The 24,076-nt window shown below is 52.6% G+C and overlaps 1 protein-coding gene across 1 annotated transcript; it reads left to right on the forward strand.

Annotated features, from left to right (window-relative positions):
• The first annotated feature begins 4,274 nt into the window (after window positions 1–4,274).
• Window positions 4,275–5,266, forward strand: C11orf96 (C11orf96 homolog). The gene has a single exon (NM_001145042.4). The coding sequence runs from the start codon at window positions 4,515–4,517 to the stop codon at window positions 4,875–4,877; it is 363 nt and encodes a 120-aa protein (NP_001138514.1). The 5' UTR covers window positions 4,275–4,514; the 3' UTR covers window positions 4,878–5,266.
• Window positions 5,267–24,076: the final 18,810 nt, after the last annotated feature.

Raw genomic sequence — 24,076 nt, forward strand, 5'->3', positions numbered from 1 at the left:
TCTTTTGCCCCCAGAGAGTATGCAGAACGGAGCTGTTCTTAACCAAGAAACAGAAAACGGCGAGCAAAAACAAACCAGCCAAAGAAAAACAACCGCCCTGTGACTGGCGCACGGAGTCGTTCCATCAATAATATATAACCCTTTGTTCACTTAACACATACATAAGCAATAGCATTATTAATAACCCGCAGTGGTATCAGGAATCTATGCCTCCCCGCTACCTGCAGCAACCATCTGATCTTGGGATACTTGAACGTTCGGGCGTGAGCTCTTGATGAGGCTCGAGTACAGCTCATTAAATACTGTGCTGTTGGGCCATACCTGCTTGATCTGAACGCGTTCTGTTTAAAAACAACAGCAAAGTTCACCATTTCTTTCAGGAAAAGAAATATATGTATTCCGTACGGTTTACAGTTTTCACTGACTTTAAAGCAATCCATAATTCTCTTTCTCCCGCATCAGATTAATGCTAGCTGTATATTTCCCACTTGTCACGACTGACGGGTTGAGTTACAGCTACCTGAAATCTGCTTCTGCCAGCAGCAATCTAGAGAGAGATGGGCTGCCAGGAAGGGGTTAAGGAGCCGGAACGCTCACACTGCAGCACTGGCTGAGTGCAGAAGATTGTTCTCCTGAGGCGTTGGGGTAGGAGCCCTGGGATGGGTGCTGCGAATCCATAATGCCTCCTTGTCAAGCACTGCTGCTATTGACTTAGCTAAAAAGCATTTAACACCCGCTTTGCCTTTTCTGGTCATAAACATTTTCAGATTGGATATGAAATCTGCCTTGCTCTGTTTTGTTTTTGAAGTGCTTCTTGTAAATGCTCACGGTTTCCATAGCAACGGGTGCCATTTGTTTAAACTGGAGCTCACCGGCCTGTCCTCCTGCACCTCACTGCTGCTGGGATCGTGCAGCTATCACTCGTTTTCTTGGCATGCCTGGGAGTGACTCGTAAGTACTGCGTAGTGGCTCACTAACAGGTCTCTGTAAAAACATGGGCCCTTCCCAGAGGGCCATCACTCAGTAGGATGACAGATGTGGGCTTTCTCGCTTGCTGACCTGTTTGATTTACCTCTTCTTCCTGTGCACCATTCCATGCAGCTTTAGATCGCTGTGTGTCCTCCCTGTGAGAGCAGTACCCGGGCTGGCTGGCAGCTCTCTGGCTGCCCACACCGTGAGGATGTGCCTCCGGGCAGCCAGAAGACGGGTTTGGTGCAACTTTGCTTTGCTTTAACTGAAGGAAGTGGGGAGTAAATCGAAGGCTGTTATCAGAATACAGAGCACGGAGGTCTGTCGCACAGGGCTGCCTCTTGGCATAGGTTCCCCAAGAGGAACAGAGCCACCTTGTGCTCCAATTGCTCAGGAGGATTTTCTATGGCTGAGCAAGACTTCGGGTCCTGGGGATCACCCAGCCGGACGGTACTCAGCCAAAAGCAATTTCTGCCTGTGCAACACGTGCTGGTGTTTTTATCCTTAGAATGGAGCTGATTTCTGTCTTAATTACTTACAAACGGGCTTAAAAGGAGAGGGAAGGGGAAAGGGGAAGTTTGTTCTGCTGAAGTACGTGGGTTCTCTGCAGTGGCTGTAGCCACAGAAGGAACTGGGAGTTGATAGTTGGAATGCTGGGCTCCCACCTGTGGCTCCAGCTTAAGGTTTTAAACCTGAAGCATTTAAAACATGAGAGAAATACGTTTTTCAAGTACTTCAACCTGAGACGGTCTGCACTTCATCGGCTGCAAGGTGTGTTACTGAACTAGAAATGCAAACTGCTTAACTGGTGGTATCACGGTACCCATTAGACATAGCAATACATAGGCAGGTATAGCATAGAAGGTGACAGCTCAGCTTTGTCCCAAGAGCCTGTGACTTGTACCGAAGGCAATGGGGATGTTCAGAGCGATTGGTGTCTGCATGAGCTAACAGCACAGCTTTGTCCTCGAAGCAGCAGATCCCCCCACATATCGGCTGCTGTTGTCGAGCCGTGCTCCCGTCGTGTATCCCCATCCCATTGTGTATCCCCACACACCGCGTGCTGCTGCATATGCAGCAGTGCTGGAGGAGCCGCAGCCTGCCCTGACCCTGTCAGCCCAAACAGAGGAAACTCACATAGCAGTTTCCGTCAGGGAATGAAAACAATGAACTCTATTACCCCATTAATTAGGGGTAGTGTGATGACAGCCAAACGCTGTTATCCTGTGGCTGCTACTGAAGTACTGGCTTCGCTTCAGCTATGGCTTTATAACTAAAATAATTCAAAGCAGAGAATAGCGCGGTGTGTTTCTGCGAGGAGCATTAATGCATTCAAACTTTCCGGTCTCTACGTTGTCCAATGGGTAGAAAGAGGCATTACGAGTCACGGTGGCATGAAGCACATGGGAAGTCAGGCTGGGCTGCAGGCTGGCTGAGGGAGCAGCAGGGTCGGCGCACCGGGGCTCAGCACAGCCGGGGTGCTGTGCACCTCCAGCCAGCAGGCTCCGCTCAGGCTTCCAATGAGCCTCGTGCAGCCCGCACGCCCCGTCAGAGAGGCGCGGATTCCCGCAGCACCGGGCCCTGTGCACGGGGCTGACCTCAGCTCTGCACGATGTGAGACAGAACCCCCCCCTCCATGGGAGCCCCCTGGCAGCGGGCTCTGCCATCCCGGTGGTGAGGTCGCGTTTCAGAGCCGGGAGCACCCAGATTAAAGGCATGATTGAAGCGGCCGGAATAAATATAGTTGTTGCATTAGCGCATTGCAGGCCTGACTTGGGGGATTATGTCACAGGATATTTTTTTCTGAATCGTCTCAACTAAAAACTCCAGGCTTCCTGGTTATTGCCATGGTGATGTTGCTCCAACTCGACACCGAAATTTCCCGGAACTGTTTATAATCCTGCCTGCTCAGGTGCCTGGAAGGAAACTTCTGTATTGTGCTGAACAAACTCGGTGGGCAGTTGGGGCTGGGGCTGCTGGTGCCGAATTTCTCAGCAAGGCCTGGGATCCTCTGATGGAGGCCATTCCTAGTGCAGATTGCATTCGCCGGGCTTGGTGTGGGCGTGAGGTGCTCTTCCCCACCACCAGCACATCCGGGTTGCTGCAGGGAAGAGCTCGGCCCCACAGACCCCTCGACGATGGCCCTGTCCCTGGTGTGGCTGCGATGGCAGAGCCGAGATCCAGGGATGGGCCTACTGTAAGCCCTTGTTGTGCACCCAGGGCTCGGGGGATACATTTAGCCACTGAGATAAAGCAAAAGCTTGTTCCCTTATTAAGTTTATTGTATCTCCCGGTACAAAGGCTTCAGACTAAGCCTGGCCCTGAGGCTGCTGCAAGCAGCCAAGGAGCCGCATGCGTGCAGCCGGATGCCTCCTCGCACCGAGGCTGGAGCGTTGCCTTAGCACTGGCAGCGCTGCCCCGTGCTGCCTATACCTCTCTCCCAGCCCCATGTCCGTGTTCTGGAGCCAGGATGGAGCAGGGCTGCCATCGCTCAGCTCCTTACCAGGCCTCAGCAACGTTCTGTGTGGGTGAAGCTGCCAGAGAGGTGTCTTGCTGGAGTATTCTCATGTAGGCCCTGCACAGGGACCAGCTGAGCCTCATCAGGCTCTACCTTCTGCTTTCCTTCTCTGCTTCCCCCCAGCTCCGTCCCCATCCCTGCCCTATGCTGCCTTACGCTGCTGGCTTTTTCTGTGACCGAGTCCCCTTGGCCTGAGCGGCTCTGAGGTTTGGTTGCAGCCTCTGCTCATTTGCAGGCTTTTGTTTCGGCTCAGTGCTACGTGTATGCCATTTCTTGTCTGCGCCTCTGTTTGTGCATCGCCAGGATGGCCGAGGCCGCGGGGAACGGAAAATTTTAGGATCCCTCGGATAAGCGGACACGGGGTCACGCTGAAGCAGGTACTTAACCCTGCTTAAACCGCTTCAGAAGGGGCAGAAGCGGGAGCAGATCTGCGCGTCGGTCGTGGAGCAGTGCTGTGCGATCTCCGGAGTTTATCGTGGCGTTGGGGTGCCTTATCCCGGACCGGAGCTGGCCTTGCCCTGAGCGCAGCGCTGCGGGGCCGAGCGCTGGACCCGCGGCTCAGCTCGGGGGCCGCGGGCGGCGCGGATCGGGGCGCTCTGCCCCGCGCTCTCGCAGCGCCCCGTTCCCCCGCGGCCGGCGGGCGGCGGAGGAGAGGCGGCGCCGGAGGCGGGGGGCCGGGGCGGTGCCAGGCGGCGGGGCCGCGGGTGGACTCCGCCGCCGCCGAGGACGCTCCCGCGTGGGCACCGCCGCTCTATATAACGGCGGCGGGCGCAGCCGGCTCGGCTGAGGCAGGCGGGACGCGCTCCGCTCGCATCGCGTCGCACCGCACCGCACCGCACCGGATCGCCCGGCACCGCGCCGCTTTCGGCACCGCGCCGCTCGTCGACCGCTCCTCGGCTCCGCAGCGCTCCCGCTCCGCGCCCGCCGCTCTCGCTCCGCTCCGGCCCCGTCGCCCGGCACGGCCGAGGCAGCTCCCCCCGCCCCGCCGGCCCCGGCCCCCGCGGCGGGCGGCCCCGCGGGCGGCAGGATGGCCGCCAAGCCCGCCGAGCTGCTGGGCGTCTGCTCCAGCTACCAGGCGGTGATGCCGCACTTCGTCTGCGTGGCCGAGGAGTTCCCTCCGCCCGCCCGGCCGGCCCGGCCCGCTCGCGGCAAGGCACGGCGGCCGCGACAGTCGCGCTTCAAGACGCAGCCGGTGACTTTCGACGAGATCCAGGAGGTGGAGGAGGAGGGGGTGTCCCCCATGGAGGAGGAGAAGGCCAAGAAGTCCTTCCTGCAGTCGCTGGAGTGCCTGCGGCGCAGCACCCAGAACCTCAGCCTGCAGCGGGACCGCCTGGGCAGCTGCCGCCTGCGCAACAGCCTCGACTCCAGCGACTCGGACTCGGCCCTCTGACGGGCGGCTCGGCTCGGCTCGGCTCTGCCTGGCCCGGCTCGGCGGGACCCGGCCCGGCCCGCGGACTGCGCCCGGCGGCGGCGGGGACCCTGCGGTGGGAGGCTCCGCTGCGTGCCGGGTCGCGGTGTTTTCTGAGAAAGCGCTTGTCCCTTCGTTTCTATTTGATTGTATGAAACTCTCCGTCTGAAAGACACAAAAAAAAAAAAAAAAAAAAAAAAAAAAATCTTTTCTATCCGTTAGAAGAAATGAGCTGTTTTAGATGCATTGAGCTGCCGGACTTTCTATTTATTTTTGCATTTAAACTGTCGACTGCGTTAATTTAATATGTTTCTACCTGAATGTCTGTTATTATTTCCATAAAAGAGTAATAAAATCCGATATATTTGCACAGTACCCCCGGGCCGTCCTTATTGCGGTGCCCGCTGCTGCCGCTGCCGCTCGCGGAGGTGCCGCGCTGCGCCGATGGGACGGGGATGGGCTGCGGGCTGAACTTACGCAGCTCCGTTCGCTTTGTGAAGACGGTTGCGGTCCGTTGGATTGGTGCTGAAGGACTGCCTGGAAGTGGCTGTGCCCAAAAGCGTCGCCGCAGCCGGGCAGGTGTAGTTCGCGGCTCGGTGCGCTGAGTTTCCGCTCTCATCTGAGGGTTCCCATCCCGGGGTCGACTCGGGCTTCTATCTTATCGCTGCCGTCTGGCAGCGAGGGGGGTGAGATCGACCTGGAGCTGACGGGCAGAGGGTTTTGGTGTGGGACAAGTGAATTCTTCGGCACTTTGGGGTGCGTGAGTGTGTGTGAGGCTTCCCAGTCTCCGATCGCGTTATTTCTCTGCAGAGCGAGAGGCAAATCGCGGGACTGGGAATCTCTTTGCCGTAACTCCTCTGTCCAGTGGCAGCAGCCCTGTGCTGACAGCTCCCCTCGGGCCCCGCGATCATCCCCGTTACTGGGGTTAACCCCTAGTGGTGGCTGGGAGCCTCTGACCGACATCTCTACAGTTAGAGGTGGAGAGGAGGTTCCTTACATCCTACCTTCGGGTGCTGCCGCTCCTCCGTGGCAGAGGTGCAGGTGAGTGACAGACGGGGCCGGGAGCAGCCCGGTGGGGTGTAGGGAATCCACTACAGCGTGGCCCAGGGCTGCTGGGGAGCCGCACTCAGAGCTGCCTCCGCCTCGGAGCTGGGGGACGGCAGTGGTGTGGGGAAGCTTCCTTTGGGCAGGTCCTGCTGCAAGTTCTCTGAGTACCAGAAGAGTCTTACAGTATCCTGTGCAATGCGAGAGCCAGCCCGGCTGGGCAGCAGGGGTAAGCAGCAAGCAGTAAGCTGTGCCCGCAGCGTGTAAGCCCCAGCTCGCTCCTTCATCAGCCCGTGGCCCCCAGCTGCACTCACTGCCCAACCCGGGGCTGCTCTCCTGGCAGAGAGGAGAGGAGGCTGCTCTCCCAGCCTCAAGAAGCAGGGCGGTCAGAAACATTGCTTTTGAGGGACAGGGCGTGCTGGATGTTAATACAGAGGTAAGGACCCCATCCCAACGGTTGGGCTGAATAAGTTTCTCTTCAGCAGTTCCTTGTTAACAACGTCCTGCTTCTTCTCAAAGCAACTAGCATACAAACGGGAGATGCCCCCAGCAGGCTGGTGTTTCCCTTCCCAGCACTCTGCCCTGGGCAGCAGAGAAGCACAAAGTGCTTCAGCTCTGTCCCAGAGAGGCCCCACTGAGCGTCAGGCTGCCTCACTGTGAATTCTGAAGGTTCCTCCTGCCATGCTTTTTAGAACCGTGGACATCCATGCCGTAAGGGCTGCGAAACCGCTGCATTAAATTCACTTCACTGAGGCTAATGACTGCATCAAAGGCTGCCGAGGCTGCCACCCGCTGCCCAGCCTGCAGACGTGGGCTGAGCGTTCCGTTCCTTCCAGCAGCACACAGCCTAAAGGACCCAGAGGTGCTGTGGCAGAGCCGGAACACGGCGAATGGGAGCTGGCAGCCTGCGTCTGTGTGGGAGGGAGTGGGGAACACGGGGAGAGGAAGAGCGGAGCGGAGCGGAGCGCATTGCCCTGGGCTTTCTGAGCTGCCCCAGCGAGGCGCCGAGCACAGCTCTGGTGCTGCCTCCAGCCAGCTTTGTGCCTCAGCACCAGCTGCCTGAGCCTGTGAGCATGGAGCACGGCACCTCTGGGTATTTAATGAGTGCAATTAGTGTAACCCGTGCCAGGGGACAGGGAACCGTGCCTTAAAGCTGCACAGCCCCTAATTGCGGCGCCAGAGTCAGTCAGTGCTTCTAGCGTTGGAGAACCAGCTTTAGGGCTATTGAGTTTGTGACCTGGGTCATTTTACCCTGGTGTTAGCATGGAATCAGATCCTCATTTTGGCCGTGGTGGTGCCAGCCTGGCTCTGGTCCATTCCCTTTAGCAACGTGAGCTTTGTGCTGATGTTTCTGAGCACGTTCACATGCTGGCATGAAATTCTGCCATGTCCAGGGCATCCCTCAGCTTTGCATGGCCCTGCAAATGTCTCCCAGTGCACTGGGGAGCAGAGTCCCTGAAGGGACATGGAAAAGGGCTTTCCCTTGGCCACCGAGCACTGGCAGGGAGCAGGTAGACCTGTTTGCTTTGTGACACAGATGAGCAAGGTCCGCCTGGGTCTGATTTCAAACAAAACAAGATTGGCTGCAGTAATTCACAGTTCTGTCTCGAACAGGGATTCTTTGTTTGGAAATACTTGCATCGAAGAGGCTGAAGTTATTTATTAGGAGTTGGTGAAAGGGAAGTTTTCTTCCTTGGCTTGATTTAAAACCCTGTTGTTGTGGAAGATTTCCCTGCCTGTGAAGAAAATGACCTTTCTTGGGCAGGAGGGAAGGGGACTGGCAAAAAGGCAGGGAGGGAGGGAGAGAACACAGCTCACTTGTGGAATGGCTCTTGGCTAGCGCAGAGCTGCATGAAGGATGTTTATGTGCTTGTTACTTTTAGTCCTGGCTTCTGGCAAGTCTGTGTTTTCCCTTTGAGAAATGCTTGGAGGTCCTGCCCATGCTTGTTAAAGACCCATTTTTGTCTCTTTTCACAGCAGCCTTGAATGGCTGAGGGAGCTCGAGATCTGCTCTCTGGCCTTTTGGGAAAGGCAGCAGGGCAGCACAGCTTTTTCACAGTACCTGAAGTACAGGCAAACTAAGGTGCAGGGAGAGGCAGCATTGAAGGGAAGAACATAGAATCACAGAAAGGTTTGGGTTGGAAGGGACCTTACAGATCATCTAGTCCCAACCCCCTGCCACGTGCAGGGCTGCCTCCCACCAGATCAGGCTGCCCATCCAAGCTGGCTTTGAACACCCCCAGAGATCGGGCATCCACAATCTCTGTGGGCAACCTGTGCCTCACCACTCTCTGAGTAAAGAATTTTCCCCTAACATCTAACCTAAATTTCTGCTCTTTTAGTTTAAAGCCATCCCCCTTTGTCCTGTCACTATTAGGCCATGTAGAAAGTCTGACTCCCTCCTGGTTATAAGCTGGCTAACGTCCAGGTTTCGTCCACCAGAACCCCAAGTCCTTCCCCACAGTATTGCTCTCAAAGAGCTCTTCTCCCAGCCTGCGCTCATAACTGGGATAGCCCCAACCCAAGTGCAGCACCTCGAACTTGGCCTTGCTAAGCCTCATTAGGTTCACATGGATCCACTTTTCAAGGTTCTCCAGTTCCCTCTGGATGAAATCCCTTCCTTCTATTGTATCGAATGCACCACTCGGCTGCGGCCATTCTGCCTGAGGACGTACACGGGACAGCCGGCCCCTGGTCACCTTCCATGGGGAGCACGCAGGGATCCAAGGAAACGAGTTGCAGTGTTGCCTGTTTATTCTAGTTAGGAAGCGTATCGACATTTTTCTGTGACATTTTTGTTTCCTTCCCAAAATAAATATTAGACTTACCAATCAGCTCCTCCCTCTCCCAGAAAACCAGCCCCAGACAACCAGTCCGCTACCTTTAGTTCAGCTATTAATTTTAGGACTGTGTCTATGTTGGTGAAGCGTCCCTATGCGTTTTTGTCATACAGATGAAACAGGGAAGGGACGGGACTGCCCAGATTTCTGCCCAGCTTTAGGTGCAGGATTAGCTTTAGGATTGCACGCTGGGAGAGCTGATGAGGTAGACAGCAAACTAATGAGAATTGTCATCGAACTTCATACAGGCTGGGCGAATGACTGCCAGGGGGCATGATGCTGGTGCTACAGGCTAGAAACTGCTGCTAGAAACTTCTCTGGACGTGTTGAATGAAGGAAGCTCATTAGAAAGTCTTTGGCCATTCTTTGGAATGGGGAAAAAAATGAACCCCCAGGGAGGATAAGGCAGTATCAGAAAAACCTGTGTTTTTCTGCGTTGGATCATTTGTTTCCAAAAAAAGGTATTTCAGTGAAGGCATCTCTGTTTCCTACTGCAGGGTGGCGATGTGATAGTGTGGGGCCTTACAGTTTAGAAAATAAAATGAGGGTAGGAGAGAGCTGCAGGAATTCTTGAGCAGTTTGAGAAGATCAGTGAGGAACTCGTTCACGATATCTGAGAATACGGGGCCGGAGCACGGTATGAGTTAGCGGACAGCAGGTTTAGGACAAACAAAAGGAAAGGCTTTTCTTCTACAGTGAACAGTGGAATCACACTCCATTCCTCATCCTCCCACGTCTGTGTCTCTACGGATGTGTGCTCCACCTCCTGCCCTCTGCTCGATGCCTGCACAAACATCTGGGGGCTGATCTCGAAGTGAGCATCAGCATCATCTCCAGAACTCAGCCAAATAACGCGAGAAAAGTTGGATGCCAGCATATGGTTCCTTTCCAAATGCTGCGTTGGCCCTGCTGGAGAAAATGGCTCTTTCTGGAGGCGGCAGGGTTAGCATTTCAGGGGGCACGGTTAAGAAAATAAGACGAATGTCCAAATAAAAAGGATTGGGCCAAATTTTGCAGTGACTAAATAACTCCACTCAGTAAATGGAATTATACTGAGCAAGGAATAAATCGCCCCAGCATTTGGCTCCAGGTCCACTGCTGGAGCCCGGACAATAATAACAGGTAGACTGGGATTGCGCGTGAAAAGCTGGGCTTGTGCTTTTCGCTGCTGCTAACAAATGTACGGTGCCTATTTTTGTTGAGTGTGTCTCCAGCTCACGTACAGCGAGCTGGAAGCTCCTGTCACTGTGTGATGCCCCCATTTCCTGCACAAATAAACCCATGCACGTACACAAGGCTGTGGCCGGGCCTTGCATCTTGGCCTGACGTGTTTCCTGCTGCTTATCTGCGGGCTGGGCTAGGCCTGCCAGGCATGTGGGCTCCAACGGTGGCCTCTGGCTTCAAGCTCTGGGTTTCCAGGTCCTTTTGCTCAGCTCACACAGGCACTGCCCCTGTCTGGGCCCCCGGCGGTTCTTTTTAGACGCTGTTGGGAATTTCACTTAATGCTGTCACAGTAAGGAAATGCCAGGGCTCCCTTGTCTGTCCCCTGGTGCTTGGGAGCCTTCTGCTTCCCGCTTGCCCTCAAGGCTTCTGTGGCCTCGTTGTGCTGGGAGCGGGGCTGCTGGAGGTGGAAAGCAGCCTCTTTTGGCCGTGCTCCTCAGGATAGAAATACGGCTGAGAAGCTGTTTAGCTCAGCCCTCCCCCAGTGCAGTTTTGTTGCGAAGCAGTTTTGTTGGAGCTCCCAGCTCTGGCTCCAAAGAAGCCAAGCGCCGCTCCCCACCGCAGTACCCTCTGTCCATCACACCCTGTTCTGCTCTTCTGCCATAGTCCCAAGGTGAACAAACTACAAAGAAAGCCATAACTCCACTTAATGCTCACACTGCCTGCCCCAGCCCTCCTTGCACTCACAGCTCTGATCTATCGCACGGAGCTGCCTGCCTCCATAACCCCAGCACGTTCACATTTTCCATTTCACTATCTGTCCTTTGACCCAATGCATGCTCAAACAGGACAACGTATCAGACCCAGCAGCTTGTCAAGTACATTCCCACTTCCAAAACAAGTGTTATTTTTACCATCTGCCCCTGCTTGCTGGTAGGATGGGTCTGAAGGCAGAGCTCACGGCTGCATCCCACTCACCGTGTTTGGCCACGGCATCTGCCCTGCATCGGAGTGGGGGCACCATGGGGGCTGTCTGGGTGAGGGACCCCTCCAAAGTCAGATTTTGAAATTTTGGTTTTCTTTTGCCAGGACAACCATTTTCCAGAAGGGGACTGTTTACTTCTCTTCCTGTCAGGCTCCAAAAACTGCTGCTCATTTCAGCCAAGTGCCCACACATGGGTGTGAGGGCAGAAGCACAGGAGGAGATGTGTGATGCTGCACATCAGCACAAGTGGCTGTCAGGGGTGGCCTTTTAAACTGCTCACGTAAAAACTGTTCAAGTGCCTCTGTCAGAGTCTTCAGACTTCTTATGCTCATTGGTAAGACGTCTTATTTAATGCTGTTACAATAAGGAAGTGGCAGGGCCCCTTGTTGTGGGCAGGAGGATGGAGGACCTGATTGCATGCGAGCCTCTGGTCCTGGCATGGGGCATTGGTGACACGAGCCCACCTCCACCCTCCCTGCACCCCTCTTCAGGTGTTACAGACATTGATGAGATCCCCCTGAGCCTTCTCTTCTGCAGGCCAAAGTCCCAGCTCTTTCAGCCTCTCCTATAGGATAATTGAGGTCTGCACCCTGCTACAAGGCCAGCATTGCCTTGGCTGGGACTTCATACTGCTGCCTCTGCCTGTTTGGCTGCTGCACCATGCAGTTTTGCTCTTTCAGCTCTTTGTCAGCATTGCAGGACGTCTTTGCCCCTGTGCTGCCTTGCTGCCAGGCAGTGCACGTATAGACCTGGCTATATATAAACGAGCAGGGTTAGAGCTCTATTTTTAGCCTTTCTCAGAATATTCCCCTTGCTATGCATTTCTTGCCACTGACTTCTCGTCCTGCCTCCTTGCTGCAGGAGCCCTCTGAGGTGAGAGCTGCCGGCCCAGGGACCAGGGCAGAGAGGCAGAGGCACAGAGTGCAGAGGCATGGGACAGTTCCCTGGCATGTCTACCAACAGCAGCTCATTTGCCCTATGCCGGTGTGTGTGGTGAGTTGTGTCCTGTTATGCCTCAAGTATTTTAGGAGAGCCATCACAGCAGTGAAGAATAAAGTGCTGCCTGTGAGTGGTGCAGCAGGCAAGTGGTGGACATTTGCCCCTTGCATTGGTTTTCCGCCTTCCCAAAGCAGGCACTTGGAAGAGTTGGCTGCATCATCGCTGCTGCATGAGCTGGCTGCACAGGGACATGCAGGGGCTGGCCTGGAGAGGACAATAGTGTAGGAGGTTCTCCTTCCGACTTCTGTCACTTGCTCTGGTCTCTGGTGGCAAAGCTGTCCCTCAGGGATGCTCTGCCTTGAAGGGCCCCCCAAGCTGGCACCCTAGCCTGTCCTGTGTGCAGGAAGGGCTGCCATCCTGCAGGTACTCGTGGTGACTCATGGCACAGTGATGCCTGCATTCCTGCTTCTGCAGTGGGACCGTAAATCTCCTGCTATTTGTTTTAATTTTTTTTTAATTGTTACTATTTTTGAGGGGTTTTGTTGTTGTTGTTGTTTTTCTTTACTATCCTTGGCTCCTGGAAGCCTCTGGTCTGGCAAGAATCTCTGCTTTTGCTTTTATAACGCTTCCCACTCTTCCTGTCTTTGGCAAGAAGAAGCTTGGAAATGGGATTCCAGTATTCTCCACAGGCCTGGGGAAAGAGAGGGGAAATGCATCAGCTATTAGGACCTAAGCATGACTTTCCAGCAGTCTCATCTTGAAGGGAGTCCGTGTGGGAACACAGGGGCCCCGCTGGAGGAGAGCAACCATAGCTGTTTTCTCACAGTGACGATGGATGGTCTGATGGCTTGCGGAACTGCTCTGCCTGTTGAAAGTCGGGGGGTATTTGTAGGGTTAGTTTTGTTTGCTTGTTTGTTTGTAATGCATGATAATCTCCTCCTTGAGAACGTTTTCCTAGAAGCTCAATTGTGAAAACTGAGTGACGCAGTAACAGGTTAGTTTGTCTGCCTATTACTAGTGCCCTTATTAACACAACCTCTTCTAATTTTTGTGTCATTTGCAAGACAAGGATTATTACTGCTGCTATGAAACCTCACTGTCACACAGTTTTTGAGCTAAGCAGCAAGGAGCAGCAGCAGCTGGTGCTGTCCCCCAGCAGCAGAATACACACGCAGGGATCGTGCAGTGTTTGTTGGTCCAGCAGCCACGACAGCATCCCCTGATGAATCCATGAGAATACGCATCTGTGGAGTGGACGGCTTTGAGAGCTGCCCAGGTGGAAACACTTTTTGTCAGATGAAAAACTTTTTGATTGCAACCCCTTCGGAAGACAAGTTTCAGTGTATCATCAGTATTTTTGACAATAGGAGTAATAGAATCATAGAATAGCCTGGGTTGAAAAGGACCACAATGATCATCTAGTTTCAACCCCGCTGCTATGTGCAGGGTCGCCAACCGCTAGACCAGGCTGCCCTTTGTATCTGCCCATTTTACATCTCTGTAGCTTTATTCCAGTTAGCTAAAAGGCAATGGAAAACCAACTGCATTCCATATTCCTTCTTCTTTATACAGGAGTCACTGTGGCTCTCACAGCGACATCTGCATTTTATCTGTTCTGTCATCCCCTGGATTCCAAGTACACACGTGGCAGTACAGGATTTTAATGCTCACCTGTCTGCATCCATCGTTTAGAAAGGGAGATTTCAATTCCCGTTTGGAAGGGCCACGGTAGATTAGCAGATGAACGTGAACCCCGGTGCAGTGATCCTCAAGCTGCAAGTCTATGACAGAAGGAGGACTCCATATGAGATGGTTGTATTGCTTTTCCACGGTCAGCAGCGAACCCATGCTACTGGTGGACACTGGGGCCAAAGCCTGGGCTCCCTGGCTTCATTTTATGGGAGGAAGGGGCGAAGAACTTGAGTAGCCTTGAGTCTGAATTTCGGCCAGGGTTTGTTCGTTGCTCCCACCAACAGTGCCCCAAGTGCTAATTATAGACCTGCTTCGGTCAGGGCAAATGACAAAGTGGGGTGAAACCCAAAATAAGCAGCCCTCAGAATAGTTCTCTCCACCTCTTCCTGCTAATGGCATCGCTGAGCAAGACTGCTTGCTCCCCTTCAGACGGGCTCTCAGAGGTTATTTTAATCCATTTTTAGTTGCAAATAGCATTTATCAGAAGAAGCATGGGCTGGATGCCAGCTCCTTCAGAATTTTGACTGCCCGGAGGGGAAAGTCTCTGAAAAATAACTGACTGTGCTCCTACTGCATGTCCCCCCCCTGGGAGACTTTGGGGACATAATAAGGAAACATTCCTCTGATGGAGCAGGGCCCGGGAACCAGGCTTTGCTTACAGCCAGTGATTCCCCTGTCATCAGCACTTGTTCCCAGGAATCAGCGTTCTTGTTCCTGTCACCAGTGTCAGTGTTTTCAGATTCAGCTTAGTAGTCATTAGGAGGCAAGAAGCAGGGTGGGAAAAAGGTTACAGAGCTGCTCATTTGCTGGTCACTGGCGGGAGTGTGACCTTGGTTAGCTGGGCCCAAAAATCCTCTCTAGCAGCCGTCCCATGGCCACTCGGTGGTCCTCAGTGCCTTTCCAGTCTTTGCTGAGTTCACAAACTGTTTAGAGTTACACTTCAGAAAATACTGAGCACTAATTGGCATTCCCAGGGAAGCAGCCATGGAGTGGGCCGTGAAGATTGAATTCCCGGTTTCCCTGAAGGCATTTTGATCATGGGCAGCATCTGGGCAGCTTGCCCTACTGCTCCAGCTCGGTGCTCTGGCTCGGGCTCTGGGGCTGTGATCTTTCACCAGTACTAAATCAGTTTCAAAATATCCTAAGAGTAGTATGTGCGGTGGTGGCCTTCTGTCTGCCGTCCCTGGGCAGGAGGTGACAGGCAAAGGAAAAGAGCTGACAGGAGGATGGAGGTACCACCAGAGATCCTGGGGACTGATAGAGGTTGGCATAGGAGAAATTAAGGAATGCAGTGATATGTTCGCAACGTCTTGCTGTCCTGCACTGTTTGCCAGAATGACTCTGAAGACCACTTGGGCTGATCTTGACCTGCTGATATCTCAGTATGCAAGACCATGCCTCCGAAACGCAGATTAAAAGAGCATTGTGAGAAAGCTCTGTGCAGAAGGCCTATTGAGGGTGTGATATTTAATGTGGAACAGCAGCATAACTACAGGAAATTCTTGGCTATGCTGAGGGAAACAGTTGTACTCCAAGGATACAGTGGTACTTCCCATTTTGCTCTCTCACCTGCTACCTGAGATCCAACTGCATACTGCATCAGATGTGTTCATGTGTAGACAGAAACCAGCCTCCAAGAAGCCAGACTTTTCCCCATTGGCTGTAGCCAAAAGAGAGGAAGGAACATGGGACTGGAGGCGAGCAGCCAGCATGTTTGTAACTGTTCTGAGCTGAAAGCTGGCTGGGCCATCCATGTTCTGCTGGCCTCCATCAGTGTGCCATCAGCACAGTGTGACCTGGGCACTGCTGCCTGAAAAATGCCCGTACATGTGTCCCACTGGTTGTGTGACATCCTCTCAGCTCCAGCGGGGCCGTTATGCTTCTAAGTGAAATACTTCACCTTGTTTGTGTGAGGCTCCCGGCTAAAACTGAGTGTCGGCCTCACTCCCCTGCTCCTGTCAGCTCTGCTTCGCTCGTTGTTCCCACGGATGTCTCTGGCTGCCGAGTGGGAAGCCTTCAGGCATTGCTGAGGGAAGAGTGCAGGCTGACTCACACTGGGGTGCTCCTGCTCGTTGCTTGAGCACCGATTTGTTTGTCGTGAGGCTGGAAGAGTTTTGCTCTGCTGAGTGGCACCATACTTGCCTTCCCTGCCTGTGCTCCCTGCAGTGCTTCTGGATGGATCTTTAACAGAGAAACCTGATTTGCATCCTGCAAGTGGCTCTGCAGTGGTGCTGCAGCCTCAAGTGGGAAACCCTGGTAGTGCTTCCTCCTCGCTCTCAAACATGCTGTTCTGGCTGTAGGCGCAGCGCAGAGGCTGGGGGCAAAGTTTGTTCTCTCCCTGCCAGCCCTGAGCTTCACTTGGCGTTTGCTTTCCCATCCCCTCCTCCTTCACCCTCTTGTGTAAGGCACTTGGACCGAGCACTTTTTTGGATGGGCTTCAAGAGACCTTTTAAGGCTGTGGAGTTTTTGCTTTATAGCTGCAATTTACTGGTAAAAGTTGCCTGAATTATGCAGGCTTCACACAGTGAAACAGGTTCAAGAGCCTCTATTTTTAGTACAGTTCAAGACAAGCGCAAGGATTGCTGTCTGCTCCTCACTGTCGCCTCCCCAGCTCCACCAGCACTCTGCCCATCAGGCTTCTCGGAGGCACTACCGGGTCTCAAAGAGACCATAACCTGCTTCTTCAGAACCACACTGAGCTAATCAGTTCTCCTGGTTCGCCCCAAGGAGCCGAGGAGCCGTGAGCTACAAGTCCTGGCTGCCGTGGCACAGCACGGGCCTTTAGCAGGCTGATGGCTGAGCATGTGAGAAGTAAATGTAATGCGTGAGTACTGAGGGCGCGTGTGCTGTTTATGTAGCCATGTGCTTATGCATAATGCTTTGAAAATATTTAAAACACAAATTCCTGGATGTGAAGAGCCGTAATTGAAAAGCCATTTGCAATCATAACAACAACTGCAGCTGACCTGAGGATAAGTTAACTGTGGTAGAGTTCCTCACGCCGACAGCTGTTTATATAAAGCATGTATGTGCTCTCCCTCTGTTTTATATACAAATTCATGTGGCATCCATCCCAGGAAGCTCGTGAGCGAGGCTTGGCCCTGCAGGATGCTGGCTGCAACACAGTGGGAATGGCTGTCGGGCCCCTCTAAAAGATGGTGAGTATCCTGCTGTGAGAGCCCCTACCTGAATGGCTTCTCCTCATTTGACTCTGGTTCTGCAGATGTGAAATAGCCCCATAGTGTCCTGGGAAGAGGCAGGGATGGTGAGTCAGGCTTCACTGCAGAGAGCAGGAGGTCGAGCATGCACACAGGTGTCCCCATCCCAGCATTAGCCCACCTGTTGCCACCTGCTTATAGGCTGAAGGAAACGAAGGCTCTGCTACCACTAATTGGCCACCTTGTAAGCCTCTGCTCAGAGGGAGGTGTTTGCAGGCTCAGCAGTGGCTGTGAGAGGGGGTAAGTCTTTGTGTCTTCAGGCCAGTGCCATTCTGCTTCCTCGAGTCCTGATTCTTCCTCTGTGTTAGATTACCTTGGGGTACTGCAGCTGCCTAGGGGGGCTCTGGGGAGCTGGAGGGTCCTCTCCTGGCCAGCACTGAGTGGGCTGTGGATGGTCTCACCCTGATCTTTGTAACCTCAGGGGGTTCCAGGAGCCCTTGGCTTGGCTGACAGAGTGGGGCCCAATCTTCCACATGCCACTGCCATCACTCCCAGGGGACAGCGGGCCCCCAGCCCACACAGCAGTGCGTGAGAGCAGGGCCGGCCCGGTGCCTGCTCAGCCTGAGCGTGAACGTTCTGCAGAGCAGCATCCAGGCATCTGCTGCTGATTTTCAGCTGGAAATCTGCTCGTCTGCAGGCTGGAATGAGAACCAGATGGTAGCTGTTTGGGATTTATTTTAGAAAAAAGCCATCTTCTGTAAAGTGTTATTCTGTTTTGAGTTCCTGCTTCCTTTCCCATCTGTCTGAGGAACCGGGTCTGTAAATCTCCTCCTGTCCGTGTGCCCCCCTCGCAGCATGGCACCCAGCCCCGGGTCCCAGCAGGGGCAGCAGCAGGGCACAGCCTACCCCTGGCTGCACAACAGACTCTTGAGCAAACTGCTTTGTTCGCTGGCTGTGTTTGTTTTTGTCTGCTTATAGTTTGCCTCCTCCTGAGCTTTCTAGATGTGAACGAACCCAGAAAAGCAAACCACCACCAAAACTCCATCTGGTTTCGCATCACAACCGTGTGCTTCCCCGCAGCTGTGAGCTGGCACTGGCACCCCATGGCTGCCTCGGTGCTGCTCTGCTGTGCAGCACCTGCAGCCTCTGTGGAGATGGCAGCCCAAGGCCAGCTCCCAGCAGCCAGGCACTGCGTGCCCCACGGCGTGCAGCAGCAGCCTCCAGGTGGGCATTTTTTACACCTTGCTCTGTTTGATTTTTTGTGAGAGTACCGATCTGTGTCTCCTTCAGTGAGGAGGCTTGGTTCTGCTCTCCGTTGCGCCAGAATAAATCTGAATTGACTTTGTTTTGGATGTGTGATCAACTTACACAGAAAGCAATGCTGTTCTGCGTCTCCTCTTTCGTTTCTAGAAATGTCCCTTCTCTCCCCTTTGGTTCTCAGCAGCTGCAAGAGGGATCTCATTGGATTTTTTCCCTCTATTAAGGGAAACGTGGTTTTATAAAGGTTCCACCTTCTCTAACAGTAACTTTTAATAATGGAGAAATCTGTAACAGCAGAACTCGCTCTGATGCCTTTCAGCACTTTGAGCAGCCTTGGCCGTTCTTCCTGGGTGCTTTTCATGTTTTTAAGAGCAGAGAGAACTTTATGATTATCTGTTCTGACAATGAATCTCACCTAATAATTTCTGCTTCAACATTTCTTGAGCTACAGCGTATCTTAAAAAAGACCAGGGAGACTTCAGTTGGAGACTTCAGACTACGGAAACTCTCTGACATCCCTGGGTAAATTGCCCTAATGGTGAATGGTTTTGCCAAACAATACGCCCTGCATTTCATCTGAATTTGCTTGGCTTCTGTTTCCAGCCACCACAACAAATTATATTTCTGTTGTTTTTGCTCTCTGCCTGATTAAAGAGCCCTAATATTAATCACTTCTTCTTGCACTGGTGATTACCGACAGTGCTCGCGACATCTCCTGACCTTCTGCTGGATAAACTTGGATTGACCTTCCTAAGTTTTTTTTGCTAGAAATACGTTTTCCAGATGCTGAGCCTTTCTTGTGGCTCTCTTCTGAACCCGTTACAGTCTGCGTTGTTAAGGAGCCATATTTATCTGACTGTGTGCCATGAAGTACCCTGAGACAGAGCCTGGTTCATAATCGGCCCTCCCAGAGCTGCTTCACAGGATCTTGTCATCCATGGTGCACCTACAGCCATTACCATCCTTTGCTACTATGTGAATGAGCCCTGCTTGGATTTTGGTGTATGAACAGACTTACTGCCAAAATGAATTTGTCTTGCTGGACAGGTTTGCACAGCTGAGCATGCTCCTTGTCTTTCCAAGCCCACCCATTTTGTACTGCTCTCAATGACACCTCTTTTCTGTGAGCAATACTGATTTTTGCAGAACGCTGTTGTCATGTGAGAGTAACAAGTGAGGCTGTAGAATGTTTCCTGAGGTAAACGTGTTGATATAGTGATCCTCATTACGTAGACTAATGACCTCACCAAATATGGGACCACGTGTGTTTTAACAAGGCCTGCTTCCCATTAAAAACCATGTAGACTTCCTGGAGAGAAGGGAGAACCTCTGTCTCCAGAGGTCTCACAGCTGAACTGGATAAATCCCTGAGCAGGCAGACCTAATCAGCCCTGTTTGGGAAGGAGCTTGGACAAGCTGACTTCCAGAGGTCTCTTCCAACTCAAATTATTCTGTAATTATGTGATTACGTGGCTAATTAGCTTGCTATTTTTAATGCCTGTCACTGTCCTTTACATTCACCTTCCTGCATCTCACCCTGCTCCAATGACTGGTTAACTGTAGTCGATTCTGCAAATATATACCAGCATCTGCTTAAAGAACTCCATGGGTAAAAGAGAAAGCAATTTCTTATCAGATGACCCTGCTCTTGCCAAGTACGAACCCAATGCAAAACATTCCTTTCTCCTGCCAGGGAGGGCTGGAAGCACTGCTGAAGGTGCCTGCTGCGAGATGAGGGGCTCACTGGGGGATGCAGCTGGTGCTGGAGACTGCAGAGATTTGCCAGGGCCTTCTCTAATAGCAAAAAGGAGGCGACCCAAGCCTGCGGTTGACTCCTGTGGGTCTCAGGAGTGGGACTGCAGGGCTGGCAGTCTCCAGGAGAGGTCACTCCTGTGCCCAGCTGTCCTGGACTCTCAGATGGTGGGGCAGAGGAGGGTCGGCACTGGGCACTACATCTTCCTACCTTTGATTTCTTTAACTTGATCACAGCTCCCTTCCTAAATACCCATCTTTATGCTACTGTTTTATTCCAGTGCTTAATGGTAACTTGCGATCAAGCAGCATAATAGAGTCTAATGTAGATTGGAAAGGATTACTGAGAATCACCTGGTCCTTCTCTACATTCAAAGCAGGGCAAACTTCAATGTTATGTTGTGTTGTTTGAGCCTGTACCCAGAGGATTGTCTCCCCAAAGAGTGATCCCACAGCCTCTCCAGGTGCCTGTTGTGCTGTTTGACCACCCTCATCTGCTGTCTTTTGGCTTAATGTTCAGGGGAGATTCCCTTGGTGCATGTTGCATGAACTACATCACATTCTACTGTTGAATCTGTTATTGAGATCAACTTTATTCTAGTCCAGTGTTTCCCTTCCGTTTCCTCCATTCATCTTGCTGCACTTCCCAAAGTCCTTAAGTTAGCAGGGTCCAAGCATGCACTCACTGAAATGGAGGGAGGCTGTGGTGCACTGCAGCACTGTGAACATGCTTCTTTTCATGCTATATGCTGGGGAATGTACTGTGGAGCTGGCAGTGAGAAGCTCAACAGAGGCAGGAGGTTGCTACTCCCTGTGCTTTCCCTGTGGCCATGGCTTCGGGGGGCCATGTAGGCATGATGGGCATCTGTGGGTCTCATTTTCAGCAGCTGCTGCAGGAGCTGGAACCCAGCATGTCCCCAGGTGGTCGCTGGGGGTCAGGGAGGGGGTAGGACGATGCAGCCAGGGCACTGTTTGTGCAGCCCTTCAGCCAGCTCTGCGTGACCACTGTGTCTTCAACTGCCATCCCTGCTTGTTTTGCTTGCTGTGTTGTTTTGCGTCTGCAAGGTTGAGTGGGTGGTTTGGAGGTTTCTGTACTCTCTGTTCTTTTAGCAGGCTTAGCTTAGTCTGTGCATTTAAATGCAGGTTGTGCCTCACAAAAGGGACATTATTTTGAATGAATGGCATCATCCATCTCAGTATCTGGTTCAGCTTTTACACCAGAAAAATCTGATGAGATACAAGCTGACATCTCATTTTCTTCATCTGGTTAGAGGAAGTCACGATGTTTTTTCAGTGAAATCTTCATTCCAAGATCTGAAAAAGTATAAACAAACAGAAACTTCCTCTGCTTTCCTTTTGTCAGGCTGTCAAAATGTTCCCAGGCCACCCCAGTTAGTGGTTTTCGCTTGTTATTCCTTCCTTCGGATGACAACAGAGAGATGAGTTGACAGCCACTGGTGTCAGGGGCAGGGAATTGCTCCAGGGAGAGAAGCGCTCAGCTTTAAAGAGAGCTTTGCTGTGGCTGTGGCAAGGCTGGGTCGGTGACCCTGCTGCAGAGAGGGTGACTTTTTTCCAAGGGTATTCCTGTTGCTGAAAGAAACCAAGCGACTGCGATAACTGCTCTCTGGGACTGTTGTTTGGGGCTGGGAAGGTGTGCATGAGTTTCATCCAAGGGATTGTAGGCTATGCTCAGCCCTGGATACATGAGCACGTACCAACTTTTTGATGAAGTCAGTCTTCTGCCAACAGCGTAAACAGCATATAGCTTTCCAGGCATAAAAGTGTGGGTCTGAACCTTTCCTTTGCTCACATTTACACTTTTCATTTCAGCCGCCTCTACTCACTCTTCAGTTTCTGCCTTTTGGAGCCAATTAGCCAGGAGATGGAGAGGACTTGACTGAGGTGTAACCAGGCCACGTGGTTCAAACAACCGTGGGTTGAGGTGGTAGAAAGGAGTGTGGGGGGGGAAGGAACTATGAGAGGATGTAGCATCGCTGTGAGTCATATGGGAGTGCAGGTGAATCTCACCGGCTTCAGTCCTTCCACACGTGCAGGCACCTCCCGTTGCAGGCTCACAGCCTGCTGCAGGCACGGCGTGCGTCAGCCTGTTCTTGTTGTGGCACTGCTCGTGTATTTCCTCCTCTCACGCATCGCCTTTCTGAGGGGAAGCTACGATAATGACAGGACTCCTCGTTCTTTGTCACAGAAATCGGGTATAATTGCTCCATTTCAGCTGCTTTCAGAAGCGCAGTGAGGGAACGGGCTGGATTCTTTCTTAAGATATCAGTCATCTGAAGCATTTGGTAGATGGCACATCAGGGCTGGGAAATGACTCAACCGTCTTTGTTAAAAGCAGTCTTTGGACTCTGGGAGTAAAATCAGAGGGAGAGAGCTGGGGGGGGGTGGAGAGAGGCTTCGGCAGCAGATGCTCCGTTCCGCTCTGCTGTGGTAGAATGAGCACAGCCCTCACCAGAACTGCCTTGAATCATCCCCGCAGCCAAAAAGACATTCCTCAGCCCGACCTCGCTTCAAGGGCTGGGGTGTCTGCGTGGGGAGAGCCAGCTCATGGGTGGCCCCGGGTGCGGCTTCCCGTGTGTGGCTGTGTCATTTCTGCCCTTGAGCTGGGCAAGCCCTACCTCCCTTGGAGAGGAGTGTATCAGGGAGCACTGCGACAGCCGCGTAGGTCCCCGGTACCTCTTGTGTTCAATGTGGTGCTGAGCTCCCAGAAGGAGCCAACCTGCACGCCACCAGCTGAGGCTGAGATGGGCTCTCACTGGAGGAAAGTGTGCCGAAAGCTGTGATCCTGCGAGGTCCAGCTGAACAGGTTCCCTGTCCTCAGCTGACACTACCCGTCTGCCTTTGGCACAGGAGTTGGGGTGGCCTCCAGGTGAAGGCCGGGAGCTTCTCCCTCCTCATGCCGAACCATCTGGGCTGGCTTTGGTGGGTGCAGCCTTGCCCTGTCACAACGCTGGGAACATCGAGCCTGAGATCACCCAGCTGACAGCCCTTTCTCTTCCTGGCTGGGTTCAAAGAAAGCTCCTTGAGTTGGTCTTGCCTATTTGTGAGTCTTTGCAGGTCTTATGTGACAAGCTGCTGATGGCAAAACAGGCTGCTTTGAGGTGGGTGTAGCAGGGATTGACTTTTGTTTGTTTTTCCTGCTGCCAAGGCTTTGCTTATCTAACCTCCATTTCAGCCCCGTTCTGCGTGGAAATATTTTTATTTATGCAGCTGGGACAGAGGCCCTTTCTCCCTTAACTCTTGTAAGTTCGAACTCGTGGAAGAGAAAATATCTCATGGCAGTTGTCTTCCTTCTGCGAAATGAAATGCAGTGCCTCAAACGGGCTGCACCAATGTGTGCAGGTGGAACTTGCTGTCCCCTGTTGGGCAGCGTGCCGTGGTGATGGTTTTTAGGCCACTCTGCAACCAGGTTGGGGCTGTCTGTGAGGGGTCACAGAGCGGGCTGTGCTCATAGGTGCTCTCATGCCATCTGAAGGTGTAGCTGTGCATCCGGGAGGCCTCACCATGCTGTCCTGCCTTTCTCTGGGTCCCACCGTCCCTGGCTGCCAGCAGTGACTGTTGTGACAGTGGGGACCTGCCTGTCTTTGCCCACTGATGTGACCCTTCTGAGTGTGGGAACCAGGGTGCCTATTTTTAACAAGCGATAAGAGAATTCAGTCATTGCTCAGGACCTTCTGTCTCCTAGGCCAACTCATGCAGCTGGGAGCTCAACAGCCTTTATGCTGTGGCTGTACCAAGTACTCTGTGTTCCTAGATGGTACTGCAAACGGGTAGAGAAATGAGACTTCTTACCCACTGCCTCCTTTTGTAGCCTCTCAGTGCGCTGGGTTGTGTTTTTGTTTAAACGTTCCAGGCTCTGGGCTATGCTTTGCTCAGCATAATACATTCAACACAGTGGAAAAAAGTTGTTAGTTGTTCCTTGGAATGTACCTTTCTTTCTTAGCTGTCCTGTTCTTTTATGGACCATTCAGGTGTCTTTTTCAAAGCAAAGTTGGTCTCTGTCTGCCCCTTCTGAAAGCTCCTACCTACACAGGGTCAGAACTCCACAGTCATCACACAGGGTTGGCTGATGCCAACTATTCACTGTGGCCCAGTGTGTTTCTAAACACCGTCACAAGCTGGTGGAGGAAGCATGCGTTCATGATTTGCTACAGCTGATGGTACTGGTGACAGAATTAGACTGTCCATCTGCGTACTCAAAAGATCTGCATTGACTGTCCTAATGACAGTCCTTGTGCTGTCTGTTTGAAGAGTAATTGTAATTTTTGGAGCAAGATGATCTGAATAGAGCTTGTTAAGAACGTCTCAGCAAAGACGATGTAGTTCGAAAAT

This window comes from Gallus gallus, chromosome 5 (assembly GCF_016699485.2).
Source record: "Gallus gallus isolate bGalGal1 chromosome 5, bGalGal1.mat.broiler.GRCg7b, whole genome shotgun sequence".
Lineage (NCBI taxonomy): Eukaryota > Metazoa > Chordata > Aves > Galliformes > Phasianidae > Gallus > Gallus gallus.